Genomic DNA, 16,601 nt, shown 5'->3' on the forward strand with positions numbered 1-16,601 from the left:
TTTTTCCACTACTCTTCCCGTCGCTCACTTTTCCAGCCATCCCCGCCTCCCAATTGTTCCCTACAACAACCAGGAGCATTTCTGTCTTGAGGCATTTTTACCTAGCTCTCCTTTCTGTAATGTTCTTCTCCTAGATCAGGGGTCCTCAAAGTCTGACTCCCAAGTCAGCATCATCAGCATCACCTGGAAACTTTGTAGAAATGCAGTCTCAGGCCTCATTGACGACCTACTGAATCTAGCAAGTTGTGTTTTCACGCACTTTCCAGGTGATGCTGTTGTTACATGCAAACGCTGAGAACCACTGTCCTAGAGGTCTGTACGGTAACTTCCTCACTTCCCTCAAGTCGTTGCTCAAATGTCACCTTCTGAATGAGGCCTATTTAAAATTGTATTCTTCACTCTTTCCATAGAACTCCATAATTTGTTTTAACTCTGCTCTTTTTTCCTTTTCCCATCACCCATATCTTTTTCTAAAATAGTATACAATTTACATTTTGATCATGTTATTGTCTGTCTCACCCTCATTAAGAATATAAGCTCCATGAGGACAGTGATCATTTTATGTATCATTCGGTGATCACAAGTGTTTCAAACAGAAACTGACACAAATTTATAATTCAATAAATATGTACTAAAGCAACTGAGTGGTTACTGGAGCTGATCGGTATAGTCAATGCAAACGACTGCACGAGGAAAGTGTGCTGAACTAGCAGGCCAGCCAGCCTCTGAGGGAGGGGTCTGCAGGCCTGAGATAATTAACAAGCAACACTTCATTTCATTGTAATGGGTGTCAAGGTAGAATGCATCTGTATATTAACACTGCTGACATTGGACACATTTTATAGAACAAAGGAACAATCCAGTCTTCCTGACCAGAGTCCATCTTCTTTTTCTCTGTCAGTTAAGAAGATAGCAGAATTCAGGTAGCTGTTCTATTCTTTAAGACAATCAAAGCACAGCAGTGTAAATGTTTCTGAAAGCCTCTCCTCAGGTATGCGCTGGTGGGGGTGGAAAATGCACTCGCTGCACTCCCATACTTTCATAAATAACAGCTAGCACTCCTGGCTAGGACTCAAGGTTGGGGGAGCTGCTTCTGTGGTCCTTACCTGCTCCCTGGGTTTGCTGTGAGGGGGCTGCAGTAGCCCTTCACCTTCCTCTTTCTGAGTTTTAAAATGCCCCCAACAAAAGCCAGATGATTTAGGAAGGGGGAAAAAACATGGGAAGAAATAGTCATGTTTCTTTTCTTAAATCCTCACTATGTACCAACCCCAGAGCTAAGTGTTTCTGTTCGACACTGACAATACGGCCCAAAGTCAGTGGTTTGTAACCTGCTGCCACTGGTACCATGGTAACACTTACAAGTATATAAGCAACAAAAACAGAAACCTCGGCTAAAATGTCACTTCCACTACAAATTTATTCTGAAGGAAGTGTACGATCTTGATGTTGATGAATACTTACTCATGGGAACAGTGCCAGGAAACACAGGCCTAAAGAAATCAGAGCAATTTACTGCTACTTATACAAATTCAACACAATCTATATTTCTTTGTGAATGTCTAATCTCGGCCCTTTTATTGCCTTTAAAATGGTCTCAGTGTTAGTCTCTCAAATTAACTATCACAACTATGTAGAATTTACAAGAAAAAGAACCTCTTTAATCTCTACCATGTAAATGATGGTTACATTAATATCATTCTACACTTTTGGCTCTCAACCATCTGATAGCTTTATTCTAGCACAACGATAAAAACGGTTAAGGGAAATGAAGAAATCACACCGGGATCAGTGCTCGTAACATTTCACAGTGTTCTGGAGTCCTAATGCTTGTTTGCCTTTGCTTGGAATAAGTGTCTAAGGGAAAATTAAGTTCTAAGCAGAGGCTACTATTTTAAATCCCAGAGAGGGCTCCTGGGAATAGTTTGGCTAATTCGCGGCAATAGATTTTCTGATGAAGTACACCATTCCCTCATGAAAAAGACCTGGCACTGCATCACATGATAAAATCTGACCAACTCAAGGAACGTGATGATTACTCTGGGAATGAGTGTTTTAATAAAAGAAACATGAAATCGGCTGCGCTTTGGCAGGACGTTCCCCGGAGTATCATGAAAGCCGGCGTCCTGGCCCGCAGCTGATCCCAACCCCTGCGACTGTGCGAGTTCCCACTGACATCACTGACAATGCTGGCGCGGAGACAATGGCACAATCCAAAAGCAGGCATGTCGAATTCTGCTTTGTTAGAGTCACATGGAAAACATACTCGCTTCTCCACCTCCTGCCTCCCCTTCCCCACACTCCCCCTACAAATTCCTACTCAGGAAAGGATCTGAGGCTCAGCAGAGCCATGCAATATGTACATTTCTAGACAAGTATAGAAAGGAAAATGCAAATCTCTTAAATTAGTGATGCAGTAAAATGCAATAAATGTGGAACAAAGAAGATGCAAACTGCAGACTTTTGAATTATCCAGGTTATAGGCTAGTGAATGGTTTGACTCTGGTGCAACAGGTCAGCTAGTTCAGGAGGGGGTAACACTTGCTTTTAGCAATATTTTATAAAAAGATGCCAATGCACTTATACTTTTACCATACTGACAATATTGAAGTTCACACATTCATTAATAAAAACTAGTTTCCATTACCCGCATAAATGCTTCATGTGTTCTACAGCTAGCTTCTGTGCTGGATACTTGCATGCTTCCTGTGACCACATCAGGAGTTCCATTGGAAGAAAAGTAAAACCTCGATGGAGACTCTGCCTTTCTGTTCACATCCAAACTCATGTTGTAGTACAAGACTGCAAAAATGCAGAGAGAACTGCAATTACTATAAATAATTATCCAAAGGCATTTAAAATGTTTCTTATTTCTGAAGTGACAATAGTCACAGTTATAGAGAATACTGGAAATATCTTCATTAAATAGCTTTTTAAAACTAACCTGAAACATGAAAGAGGAAACAACTTAAAAATACAAATTTTAGAAGTTATTTTTATAAAGAAAAAATGTATAAACTTTTCTCTAGGCTTCTATTTTTAATAATATTAAAGTCTTTAGTTGTTTTTTTTTGCTAAATCCTCCTATATATAAATGTTTCAAAACAACAATACCAAAATTGTTACCAATAATAAAAGTCCTGAGTAAAGTTTCACGTTTCTTTGGAGTCCTTTTTGTCCTCAGGACATCTGACTAAGGAAGTACAGGCAGTGTAAGCACTCCAATGTCACTTGCAATATTTCTGTCTTGCGTGGTTATATAATTAATTTCATATGCTGTTAGGTCCATTTATTTCCATTTGCTTCCAATTTGAGGGGCTGACATTTTTCTTTTGGTTTACTCATTGATTTTTTTTAATGTAAAGTGAACACATGATTCAAAATTCAAACCTCTATTAACAGTTGACTCAAAGTCATCTTTTCCAGCCCTCGGCCCTCATTAGTCTCCTCCATGTTGCTACTGGTTTCTAGTTTGAACTTGGAGTCCTCATGTGTGCAAAAGTAAACATATATAGGTAGACGTTCTCTAAATAAATATTTCGGCAGTTTGGTCAGAACTTATTTAAAATCTGACATAGTATATAATTGATCTGCTAAATCTCAATTAGTAAATAATCAATCTGCTACTGATCTTTAATAAGCAAAGCGATAAGGAAAATTTACAAGTAACCAAAAAAATTCTAAGCCAGATAGTATCAAGAATCTAAAAGGGATCTTTGCAAAGCAAGCTCAGTCTGACAGTCGGCTGATGTCCCTCATAGAGAACCGATAATTCATTAAGTGATATTTTGAAGAATGTATATAATTCCTGAAGAATTCATTTATATTTTAGGAGTAACTAAGTATTCTGGAAGGATATTATCTACTTATTTCAAGGAAACCTAAGTATAAAACCTACACTACTCTGCAAATTTTAAATACATATATCAATCTTCCTTTTATTTATCATGCTCAATGTGAATTATTTCTCCCAAGGAGTTATTTTACAAAAACTCTAAAGCATGTTTTTGTAATAATGCTGTGATTATTTATGAATGTCATATTTTTGTGTTCAATCAATCAAAAAATATCTGGTCACAGTGAAACTGGTAGTATAACAAATAGTGATTTTACATAAAGGGACATAGTGCTATTGATTTAACATGTATCTTTCAGAGAATCCATCAGCTTTTCTGTGTCCCTGTGTTACTAGGGTCAAGCCCTTACATCGCCACTTCTCTAATCAAGTGTCGGATGAAGGTTTTGCCTGCAGTCCTATCACTGCATCTCTAGCCAGGGCTTTGCAGAGTGCTACCGAAAATGACCACAAGTAGAGATGCTAGGCTCATTCTGTACTGTTCACCACAGGCTAATTCAGGCTGGGACATCTGTTACATATCTGTAGCTCAGTTTGGTGTTCACTGCCTTTCATGATGTTTAGATGACAACAGCCTGCAGGGGCATGAGTACAATCAACTCTTGACAGCCCTTGTGGGACTCCTGAACTTTGTGAATTCCTGATGTCCAAATGATAAACCCAGGTGTGCTTCTCCCCTACCATAGGCTACTAGTACTTACTCTCCAATTAGCTTAAATAGGACATAATTAGGAATATTACCTTGCTGGTAAAACATGTTATACTTATGAAGTCACATTTTGTGATTTGGGATTAACCACAATTTGGGGTAAGTCATCTCAATTCTACTTTCTGCAGAAAGTAGGTAACAGAATTACCTACACAGAGAAAAATGGGCATAAGTGCTCAGCTGCTGAGAGTCATGCTAGATCTTTAACAGATGTGTGTTACTTATGAAAATTAGAAGCAGGGCTAGACCTCAGACAACCTCCAATTACTCAAACTGGATAGAAAATAAAGAGAAGAATCTTCTCTCTCTCTAGGTTTCCAACTTAAGTCAATACCAGGCTTTAAGAAGCCCAGCAAAAGAGAGGAAGAGATGTGCGGGTGTTCTTTCTATTCTAAAGAGCTCTAACAGATTAAGCTCAGTTAGTTCACTTTAAATAATATAGCCAGTGATACTCTTGATTTGCTTCTTTTTTTAAAAGATTTTATTTATTTTTAGACAAAGAGAAATGGAGAGAGAAAGAGAGGGAGTAAAACATCAATGTGTAGTTCCCTCTCATGGGTCCCCTAACTAGGGACCTGGCTTGCAACCCAGGCATGTTCCCTGACTGGGAATCGAACTCAGTTCACTGAGCCACACCAGCCAGGGCTTGATTTGCTTCTTATCATATAACCTCTAAACAACTGGAGCCTCTTAATGTGCCCCACTCATCAGGCAGAATAACGAGAGGATCTGAAAGACGGGGAAGAGAGATGTGTTACCAGGCTCTCTTCCTGCTGAGGCAGCCCTCCCTGGTGAAGCACAGTGAGGGCTCCAAAGATGATTTCAAGATTAATGAGTAAAGTACACACTCTATTAATTTTGTAAGGGCACCCTTACCAATATAACCTGGAACCTCTTTGCCCTTGTATGAGAAACAGAGTGTTAGCTCCATGCACACGGAAGGCAATCCATTTTCAAAACAGTCTAAATTTGTTCTATTTACTGACTCAGGATGGTTTAAAGAAGCTTCAACAATCAGTACAGGTCTTGTCCTAAGGAGGAAATGAAATTAGTAATATTAATTACAGAATTATTTTTCCTTAGGAAAGAATTGCATTTGTTTGTCAGTTTCCATTGACCATGTAATTTCATGAAACTGCTTTATTGAGATTATGTGCACATAAACTCTATCAAATTTCCATGCCTGAATTAAGAGGAACTTTCATTTAAATTTCTAAAAATGTTGACTTTGTCTGATTATATTAATTATATCTCTGTAAGGTGGGTAAAGTTCAAACAATTAAATCTCAGAATACCAAAAAGAACATTATGAGGTCACCACCACTGATTTTAAAAATTGCCTCCCATCCTTTACAATTAAGCCCAATTGTCACTAAGCAGTGAAATGTATCAACCTTACCTTAGCAACACCACAGAATCAGACCGAAAAGCACCGACTGCTACATCTGGTGGACAAAAAACAACATGGATTAGTTATCACTATTAGTCAAAAATAATTACTTTTCAGTCAGAAATACTTAACTACATATCACCTTTCGACAATACCAAAACACTATTTATAGAAAATTACTTAGAAAAAATATGCTTACATCTTAGGACTCATTCCACATTTGTCTGAATTTACTCAATTACAATGACATTAATCCATTTATAACATAATATAAACATAAACTTTTTTAAATTTTATTTTAAATTGTTCAAGTACAGTTCTGTCCTCCACTCCCATCCCAGCCCACCCCCACAGCCTTCCCCACCTCCCTCCCATTTCCACCCTCTCTAGTTTTTGTCCATGTGTCCTTTATACTTGTTCCTAAACATAAACTTTTTGATATAAAATGAAAATCCTATTTTTTAACTAGAAATATTCACCCAGAAATCTTTCAAATACACACACAAAAAGAAACTCCTTTCTTTTCATCACCATGTGTTTCATTTACATGTACTTTTATGGGTGCTTTAAATTTTTTAAAGAACAGGGAATAAAATAATAAATAACTGACAGTGTAAAACTCAGGAATTACTTGATCATTTCAGACCCATCCTTGAATTCAAGAAAAGCTTCAAAAATGAAGGAGAAAAATTTATCAGTAAATTAGAACTCTTCCATGCCATCTATGTACTTCTCAGTAAAGCCTCATCCACAATAGAGCTTATATATAAAATAAGGTAAATTTTATACTCACCTGCATACCCATTATTATCTGCATCAATCTGCCCAGATATAGACTGTCCAAACATACTTAAGGATCTGCTGATTTCAAGCCCTTCAATTCTCTGAAAAATAGACAAGCTGAGTGAGAAGTGCTTTTGAATTCCTAATGTCTCAGGGAAATAATGATTTAGTTAAAAATAAGCCTTCTGATGCCCTGGCACATTTATGAACAAAACTTTAGTTAAGTCAAATACTTGTACCTAAGAGAAACAAATGTTTCCAGCTTTCAGTGGGTAGTTGACAAATATTTCTTGATAAGAAAAAAATTACTTTACTTTGTGAGCAAAGGGAAATGACATAGTACAGATTTTTCATGACAGTCCTGACCCCTTTCCCCAGTCTTCTTTCAAGCTGTGTATTGACTTCTCTGACCAACATGAATTAGCAAACAAGTAATCTGGAAAATAAGACATTTCTGATCACTTAGTGGAGCCTCTAACTTAGGCTTATGATGAGAGCCACCCTATCTAGCCAGATTGCTTCACGGAGTTTGATAAGGACAACTCAAGTTAAGTGCTTCCTATCCTGTGTGTCTGACTTCATGTCTAGATGGTGATTTATAAGTAACAGGCTGCTACCCATATTTAGAAAAATCAGTATTTTTTTAGCAGACAAATGCATACCTTTCATGTTAAATATGAAAAGCCACCTGCCTATTTTTATCCAATCAGATATAACAGTATAACTAATGTTTCCATAAAAGTATCTTTGGAAAAGCTTTTCTTCTCTGCATGTGTATGTAGCTATTTTCTATGCATTGAAATGGCCTGTGTTTCAAAACATGAAAGTGAAGTCAGAGTTAGATCAGAGAACCTTATTAAAGTGCTATTGCCTCACTGCTTTGCAGCGAAAGGAACACGGAGTATCCTATGTGTGTCTGCTCTCCCTGTGCGATCTCCATAAAACATGGGACTTCAGCCACAGGACAGGACACAGTTAATCAAATCCAAATGGGCTTATTTGGAATCGTACAGATATTACCTCAGAACATAAATTTAATGAAATGCAGAGAGAAATCTTTAATAGGTTAAAGACAAACTGGAATGAAAGTGACCTAGAACTCTTATTTATGGAAAAAAATGGTTCCAAAGACTTATTATTGCTGTTAAAAATAAGACCATGTATTGTAATGATAAAAAATGGTGGAACAGAATATTAAGTATTTGAATGTGAAAATTAAGAAAAATAAGTCCACATTAACAATAGAAAATTTAAAGAAGCTTTTATTGCCAATGCTTCTTTTGAAAATAGAATTGTCTCCTCCTACCTGGGAGAAGGTTGGTAAGATCCCATCTGCTCGGCCATTGTAAATATAAATAGCGCCTCGCAAGTCATCTTCTTGTGGAGCTCCGACAGCAACATCTATTCAAGAATTTAAATGGTGGACACATAAATTCTTGATACAAAGAATACAACTTTGTAAACTAACCTTCATGCTCCTTAATTTATACCACATAATGTAAGAAATTCCTCATGCAAAAAATGAACGCTTTTCTCATTACACAGAAAAAAATGAAAAAGTACTAACATCATGACAACAACGTTCAGGGTCGTACAGAACAGTGGGTGTGAGGAAGAAGCAGAGTGAATGGGTCTGAGAAGCAGCCTAACAGCATGGTCAAGGGCATGGGCTCTGCAGCCAGAGCCCAGCACTGCCACTGTGCTGTTACACTGGACTCAATTCTTAACCTCTCATCTGTTCCTTCATCTGTAACACAGGATCGTTAAGAGGACTTGCTCCCATAGGAGGATGTTATTCATCTCAAGTGCTCAGAGCAGCACCTAGCACATAGTAAATTGTCATCACCTACAAAAGGCATAACCAAAGAATCCTTGAATTGTAGGCTTTACTTTGCAAGCTAACTTCTAAAGTAACTCCTATTCCAATGAAAGTAATTAATAAGTACTTATTCAGGGTATCCACACACATACACCCTACGATTTCCAAAAATGAATTTGTTCTATAAAATAATGACTGCATCACCTTTCTGACTTTAAGATTCACATCAGACTGATACCAGGAGAAAATAAAAGATTTGATTAACTCACACAAAAAGAAAAAGGCCAAGAGAAAAAGATAAACTATGAATGATATGGTTACTTATGTGCTATAAATGTATAGTACATAGAGGAAGAATTCTACAGTTCCAAGAGCATTTCATTATTTACTATTATGTCTATTTATTTGGGTATATTCATACTATTTATTTATATGCAATGTTTTATTATTACCTTAATAGAAACCTAAAATACAGAAAGTTTGCTTTTATGATATTCATTTCTTATCCCTGTTCATCAGATCTAAAACCTTTTCAACAACTACAGCGGTCACTTTCGGCTGCTACATCAATGCAAATAAAATCACCTTTAATATACAACTTTAGGCCAAATACTGTGCAATTTTATTTGTATTTTTATAAGATTTTTATTTCATTTTAGAGATAGGGGAAGGGAGGAAGAAAGAGAGGGAGGCAAACATCCATGTGAGAGAAACATCAATCACCTGTCTCTCATACATGCCCTGACGGGAAGCCGAACGCGGAATGCAGGCATGCGCCCCGACAGGGAACCAAACAGGCAAACTTTCACTTTGTAGGACAATGCCCAACCAGCTGACCCACACTGGTCATGGCCAAATACTGGGCAATTATAAAACTGCAAAAATTTTTCTATTTTTATCTAAAAGTAACTGGTTGATTCACCTTATACTTATTTTGTTTAGACCTATTAAGGCTACCCTCCTTTACTGATACAAATTATTTTAAATTTTCATACATAAATACACCCATTCATTTGTTCAGTCAGTGGACAACTACTGAGCACCTACCATATTCCAAGCATTTGCTAGAAGCTGTCAAGACCAGGCAGTTACAAAAAAGGAACTGACAGGCTAGTAGGGAAGAGGAGCAAGTAAAAACAGAATCATAAAGCAACATGCAAGAAGGTGATGGAAATTAGGGAAGACTTCTCAAAAATGATGTCCAAGCTCAGACTAAAGTAACGATAAGGCACAGTCAGGTGGCCAAAAGGGAAAAGATGTCTAGACAGAGCAAGCAGCCTGTGCAATAGTAGAGGAGCAAGAGGCAGCATGGCACATGTGGAGACTGGAAATTGGTTTGGAATACCTGGAGCTGTATGTGTGCATGCTAAATGCATATGGGAACATAACAGGGAAGCACAAGCAGAAGAAAAAGAAAGGGAGAGGAAGAAGGTCAAGAAAGGGAGTGGTTGGAAAACTATCCTGTAGCCACTAAAGATAAGACCAGTTAGCAATTTCCTGAATCAGGGCTAGGTACACACTTCAACCATTGTGGCTACTCCTCAGTAACTAGAGTTCTAAACCTTGATACTTGGTGATAATATATAAAAGATAGCAAGTCTGGGTTATGAAGCTGCTCATACACTGAAATTCTTTTTTTAAGTATATTTTATTGATTATGCTATTACAGTTGTCCCCAATTATCTCCCTCCTCCCTGCACCCACTTCCTTCAAGCACCCCTGCCCCACCTCGCCCCTCTGGGGGACAACCTGTCATGTCCATGGGTTGTACATATAAGTTCTTTGGCTTCCCCATTTCCTATACTACCCTTAACCTCCCCCTGTCTATTTTATGCCTACCAATTATGTATCTTATTCCCTGTACCTTCCCCCCACTCTCTCCCTCCTCATCCCCACTAATAACCCTCCATGTGATCTGTTTCTGTGCTTCTGCTCCAGTTGTTTGCTTAGTTTTTGTTTTTTAGGTTTAGTTGCTGATAGTTGTGAGTTTGCTGTCCTTTTACTATTCATAGTATTAGATCTTCTTCTTTTTCTTAGATAAGTCCCTTTAACATTTCATATAATAAGGGCTTGGTGATGATGAACTCCTTTAACTTGACCTTATCTGGGAAGCACTTTATCTGTCCTCCCATTCTAAATGAAAGCTTTGCTGGATAGAGTCATCTTGGATTGGTCCTTGCCTTTCATGACTTCAAATACTTCTTTCCAGCCCCTTCTTGCCTGAAAGGTTTCTTTTCAGAAATCAGCTGATAGTCTTATGGGCACTCCTTTGTAGGTAACTGTCTCCTTTCTCCTTGCTGCTTTAAAGATTCTCTTTGTCTTTAATCTTGGGTAACTTAATGATGAGGTGCCTTGATGTGTTCCTCTTTGGGTCCAACTTCTTTGGGACTCTCTGGGCTTCCTGGACTTCCTGGAAGTCTATTTCCTTTGCCAGATTGGGGAAGTTTTCCTTCATTATTTGTTCAAATAAGTTTTCAATTTCTTGCTGTTGTGCTCCTTCTGGCACCCCTATGATTTGGATGTTGGAGTGTTTCAAGCTGTCTCAGGGGTTTCTCAGCCTCTCCTCATTTTTTTTAAATTCTTGTTTCTTCATTCTGTTCTGGTTGGATGTTTATTTCTTTCTTTTGCTCCAAATCGTTGATTTGAGTCCTGGCTTCCTTCCTGTCACTGTTGGTTCCCTGAGTATTTTGCTTTATTTCATTTTGGGTATCTTTTGTGTGTTCTTTCATTTTTTTGACCAAGCTCAGTTAGTTCTGTGAGCATTTTGATTACCAGGGCTTTAAATTCTCCATCAGATAGGTTGGCTATCTTCTCATCGCTTAGCTTTTTTCCTGGAGTTTTGCTCTAACTCTCTCCTTTCCTCTTGCTGCTTTTAAGATTCTCTCCTTATCTTTAATCTCAGGTAATGTAATTATGAGGTGCCTTGGTATATTCCTCCTTGGGTCCAGTTTCTTTAGGACTCTCTAACTTTCCAGTACTTCTGAGAATTCTATTTCCTTTGCCAGATTGGAGAAGTTTTCCTTAATTATTTGTTCAAATAGGTTTTCAATTTCTTGATCTTCCTCTTATCCCTCTGGCACCCTTATGATTCCATGTTGGAATGTTTAAAGTTGTCCCAGAGGTTCCCAAGCCTCTCCTCATTTTTTTTGAATTCTTGTTTCTTCATTCTGTCCTGGTTGGATGTTTATTTCTTCCTTTTGTTCCAAATCATTGATTTGAGTCCTGGTTTCCTTCCCATCAATGGTGGTTCCCTGTATATTTTCCTTCATTTCTCTTTGTATAGCCTTCATTTCTTCATTTTGCAACTGAGCTCAATCAATTCTGTGAGCATCGTGAACACCAGTGTTTTGAACTCTGCATCAGTAGGCTATCTATTTTCATTGCTTAGCTTTTTTCCTGGAGTTTTGATCTGTTCTTTCATTTGGGCCACCTGTTTTATTGTAAGGGATGGAGCCTTAGGTATTCGCCAGGGCCAGGCAACCCTATTCGCTGTGTTGTGGTGCTGACTGTGGGTGAGGGGTCAGAAAGAGAACAATGCCACTTGCTCTGCTCTTGTCCCTCACTTTCTACAAGAGGATTGTGCCCTTTGAGGTGCTGATTTATAGGTGGGTGCATTTGTGTACATTCTAAAACCCTGTGGGCCTCTCCAACAGACTCTCCTGTGTGACTGGGGGTTTCTCCCACCACCACAACCCCCAGAGGATTTTATAGCCAGAGTTTTTGAGTTTTCAGCTTCTCTCACTCAAAGTTTCAGCAGTCTGTCTCCCTCCCCAATTGTTCTTCCCCTCTTTTCCATGCGAATGTGGGGTTACACTCACCCCCTGGTCTGCCACCTTGCTTCGCATCCTCTCTGTCCCAATCTCTGCCCCTCCTACCAGCCTGGATGAATGTTTAACTCCTTGATTACTGGACTTCCATGCAGTTTGATTTTCTGGCAGTTCTGGCAGTTATTTTTTAATTGGTTGTTATCCTTCCTTTGATTATGCAAGGAAGTGAAGCATTTATGCCTATGCCTCCATCTTCGCCGGAACTCTCTGATACACTGAAATTCTTGCAGTATTAGTTATTAGCACTAGTGATCTATTTTGAGACAAACATCTTAAAACAATACAGATGAACCTTTTCAGCTGAAGTATAAGAAAAGACCCAGATCAATTAAATTCCAAGCAGAAGACATTTGTGTGTACTCAGTCTTGGTTATTTTATAGAGAGATCTAAACTCTTGCCATACATACACACACAAATACATACAGAATGTTTATGCAACTCAATTTGGGACACTACATACAGAACAAACACTGAGATATTTGACAACTGTTTTTATTTCTCATTTGAATATTTCACTTATTTCACTCAGTTATTATAAATAATTATCATTACTATAACCATAATAACCTTAATGTCAACTAATACATATAGTGTTTACATATTAATGTATCAAATAAATACTTTAAGAACCCTACTTTTAACTGATGAGGAAAGCAAGGCACAGGATGTAACTTGTTCAAGGTCATAGAGCCAGGTGCAGTGGAGCCGGATCTTAACCCCTGCACTCTAGCTCCAAAGCCTGCGCTCTGCATCACTATGCTGGATACAATCATTAACAGTAGAGGTGACAGGAGGAGGGGCCGTAAGGATGGTAGTGCAGGAAGATCCTGAACTCACTTCTTCCCACAGACACACTAAATGTACGGTTACATATGAAATAATTCCTTCTGAAAAAGACCTGACCACTAGCTGAACAGCTCCTTCACAATAAAGAATAAAAGTGCCACACTGAGACAGGTAAGAGAGGCAGAGAACCATCTTGCCAAAAACCCCACCCCCAGCACAGCGATCCACCACTGGAAGGAATCTCAAAAAGCAGGAGCTTCTGCTTGAGAAGTGAGGAGTTTGTTTCTCAATGCAAAAACCCCAATACTTGGAACCCACACTGAGAGGCAAGCCCCCAAAATGTCTAGTTCTGTGAAACAATGAGGCTTATGGCCAGGAGACTGAAGGGGTTGTAGGGAACTGAGATACATCTCTTCAAGGGCTTGTACAAACTCCCTCTCCATGGGGTCCAGTACCAAAGCAGCAGTTTGAGAAACGCTTCATCTCTTTTGAGGAGAATCCATTCGCTAATCTTAAAGAGTCTATCAGAGGGCAGGGGCCTGTTGAGACTCCCTGGGAAGGAGGTGCCGATTGGCACCATTTTTGCACTGTCACTCTACCTTGCTAGGGCAGGCAGGGGCTCCTGCTTTCTCCCACTGCCTTGCTAAAGCCAGCGGGCACGCCACCCCTGAACTCTCCAGCGGCCCTGCTGACATCAGCAGGTATGCACAGTTCCTGCATTCTCCTGCTGCTCTGCTACAGTTGGCAGGAGCAAATGGTCACTGTGCCCTGCTAAAGCTGGCCAGTGTGTTCAGTTTCTGTGTTTCTCATGCCCTGCTAAAGCCTTGGTCACCTGGCTCTTGTGGCTTGTGTTCTGGCATTCCTGAGTCTCACAGAACTATAACAATCAGAGAGACAGTTCTTGAAAACAGACAGACTAAAACACAATCCCAGTCTTCCTATGAAAAAAAGCCTGTTTCCTCATCCTGGAGCTTCAGCCTGAGGGGCAATCCTCAGTTTTCTCACACACCTAGAGGCTACGAAGGTTCTCTCGGGAACATAGGTCAGGGGGCACTATCTCTGTGCTTGCCCTAGGACTTGATACAGCTTGCTGGTACCTCTCAGAAAAGAGCTTTAGATACTTGTCCAGAGCCCTGATTTTTGCAACTGTCGCCCAGGGAACACATCCAGTTTGCCTGCTTTGGGGCCAGCAGAGTTTGCTACCGTGGTCCCACGGGACTATATACATTGGCATACTTTCAAAGCCGTGACCTGAGGGTCTCACTTCTGTTCAGCTTGAAACAAAGTGTTGACTGAGATCCTTTCCTTCAGAACACTGACAGGTCTTGGCATACCCTCAACAACTATCAAAAATAAATCAGGCTGCTTAGACAATCACAACGATTCAGGAAAAAAAAAGAGCTAGGGCAAGGCTGAATGACAAGTTTTTAAAATCTATATGAGGCCACCTCAAGACAGACAGAGGTAGCTTTTTTGTCCAATATATAAAAACAAACACAAAAAAACATTTGAAATTGGGAAACATAAATATGTTCGAAACAAAATAAGCTAAAACCTCCAAAGAAAATCTTAATGAAATGGATATAAGTAATTTATGTAATAAAAGGCAAAGCAATGATCAGAAAGATGCTCACTGAACTTGGGAGAAGAATGAATGCACACAGTGAAAACTTGAACAAAGGGAGAGAAAATATAAGAAGGTACCAAACCTAAGCCACAATAAGTGCAATGAAACATACGCTTGAGAGGTTTAACAGCACACTGGATGAGGCAGAAGAAAGGATCAGGGAGCTAAGATACAGGGCAGTAGAACTCACCCAAATGAAGCAGCAAAAAGAAAAAGAGAATTTTAAAAAGTGAAGACAGTATGGAACTTCCTCAGAAAACTAAAAATGGATCTGCCTTTTGACCCAGCAATTTCACTGCTGGGACTATATCCTAAGAACCCTAAAACACCAATACAAAAGAACCTTTGCACCCCAATGTTCATAGCAGCACAATTTATGATAGCTAAGTGCTGGAAGCAACCTAGATGCCCATCAGTAAATGAATGGATCAAAAAACTATGGTACATTTACACAATGGAATTCTATGCAGCAGAAAGAAAGAAGGAGTTCCTACCCTTTGCAACAGCATGGATGGAGCTGGAAAGCATTATGCTAAGCGAAATAAGCCAGGCAGTGAAAGACAAATACCAAATGATCTCACCTTTAACAGGAACCTAAACAACAAAACAAAGAAATAAGCAAAATATAGTCAAAGACACTGAAATAGAGGACAGGCTGACAGTGACCAGAGGGGAGAGAAGAGGGAATTTCAGGGGAGAATGGGAAGGGTTTACAGGAACAAATTTAAAGGACACATGGACAAAAACTAGGGGGAGGGTGGCAATGGGAGGGAAGTGGGGAGGGATGGGTTGGTAAGCTGGAATGGGAGTAAAAGGGAGAAAACTGTACTTGAACAATGATTAAAATAAAATTTTTAAAAAATTGAAGATAGCCTAAGGGACCTATAGGATAACATTAAGCAAAATAACATTTGCATTGTAAATGCCCCTGAATGAGAAGAGAGAGAAAAGGGAAAAAAAATCTGTTTGAAGAAATTACGACTGAAAACTTCCCTAACTTGGGGAAGAAAAAAGATGCCCAGATCTAGGAAGCTCACAGACTTTCAAAAAGATGAACCCAAAGAGATCCACATGAAGACATACCATACAGTAAGTCCTCACTTAGTGGTGTTGATAGATTCTTGGAAACTGTGACTTTAAGTAAAGCTAAGTATAACAAAACCAATTTTCCCATAGGCTACTTGATATAAGCAAGAGTTAAGTTCCTACTGCATATTTCTGGTTACAGAAAAATCACCAAACTTCTTAATAAAGATCTCTAAATAATTCTAATATTGAACATTGAAATAAATGTGAGCTATACATACATTTAATAAAGATTAATGAAAAAGAATAAAACAATTCTTTTCCAACTCATTTATTCCAGTCCTGGATCACAGTTCACAAGAATTCACAAACATACCCACACTCACACAGTATGGGACAATGCAGGCATGCCAATTAACCTAACATGAGCATCTTTGGGATGTGGGTGGAAATGAGAGTAGGCAGCGTAAATGTGTAAACTCCACACAAACAGCCAGGGGGAAATCAATTTTTTCCCTCAGCAATGTTATAACAAAATGACACCGAATAAAATGACATTCTTAAGGAACTGTTGTCATTAAAATGTCAAAAACTAAAGAAAATGAGGGACACCTAAAGCTGCAAGAGAAAAAAAAACTTATGTATAAGAAAAATCCCATAAGGCTATCAGATTTTTCAGTAGAAATTTTGCAAGGCAGAAGGGAGTGGCATGATTAAGTGCTAAAAAGAAAAAAAATCTTCCAAGAATACTCTACCCAGCAAAGTTATTGTTCCAAATTG

At 38.8% G+C, this 16,601-nt stretch overlaps 1 protein-coding gene across 1 annotated transcript in view; it reads right to left on the reverse strand.

Moving 5' to 3' along the window:
* The window catches only part of ITGA4 (integrin subunit alpha 4), a 79,106-nt gene that overhangs the window by 31,444 nt on the left and 31,061 nt on the right, over positions 1 to 16,601 (reverse strand). The window contains exons 11-15 of the mRNA XM_045841441.1: positions 8,042 to 8,136; positions 6,746 to 6,836; positions 5,962 to 6,007; positions 5,439 to 5,593; positions 2,645 to 2,799 (exon numbers count right to left, since the gene is read on the reverse strand). Of these exons, the coding sequence (XP_045697397.1) occupies positions 2,645 to 2,799; positions 5,439 to 5,593; positions 5,962 to 6,007; positions 6,746 to 6,836; positions 8,042 to 8,136 (542 nt within the window). The remainder of the gene's footprint in view (positions 1 to 2,644; positions 2,800 to 5,438; positions 5,594 to 5,961; positions 6,008 to 6,745; positions 6,837 to 8,041; positions 8,137 to 16,601) is intronic.

This window comes from Phyllostomus hastatus, unplaced genomic scaffold, assembly GCF_019186645.2.
Source record: "Phyllostomus hastatus isolate PE091 unplaced genomic scaffold, TTU_PhHast_1.1 phas_contig_1, whole genome shotgun sequence".
NCBI lineage: Eukaryota > Metazoa > Chordata > Mammalia > Chiroptera > Phyllostomidae > Phyllostomus > Phyllostomus hastatus.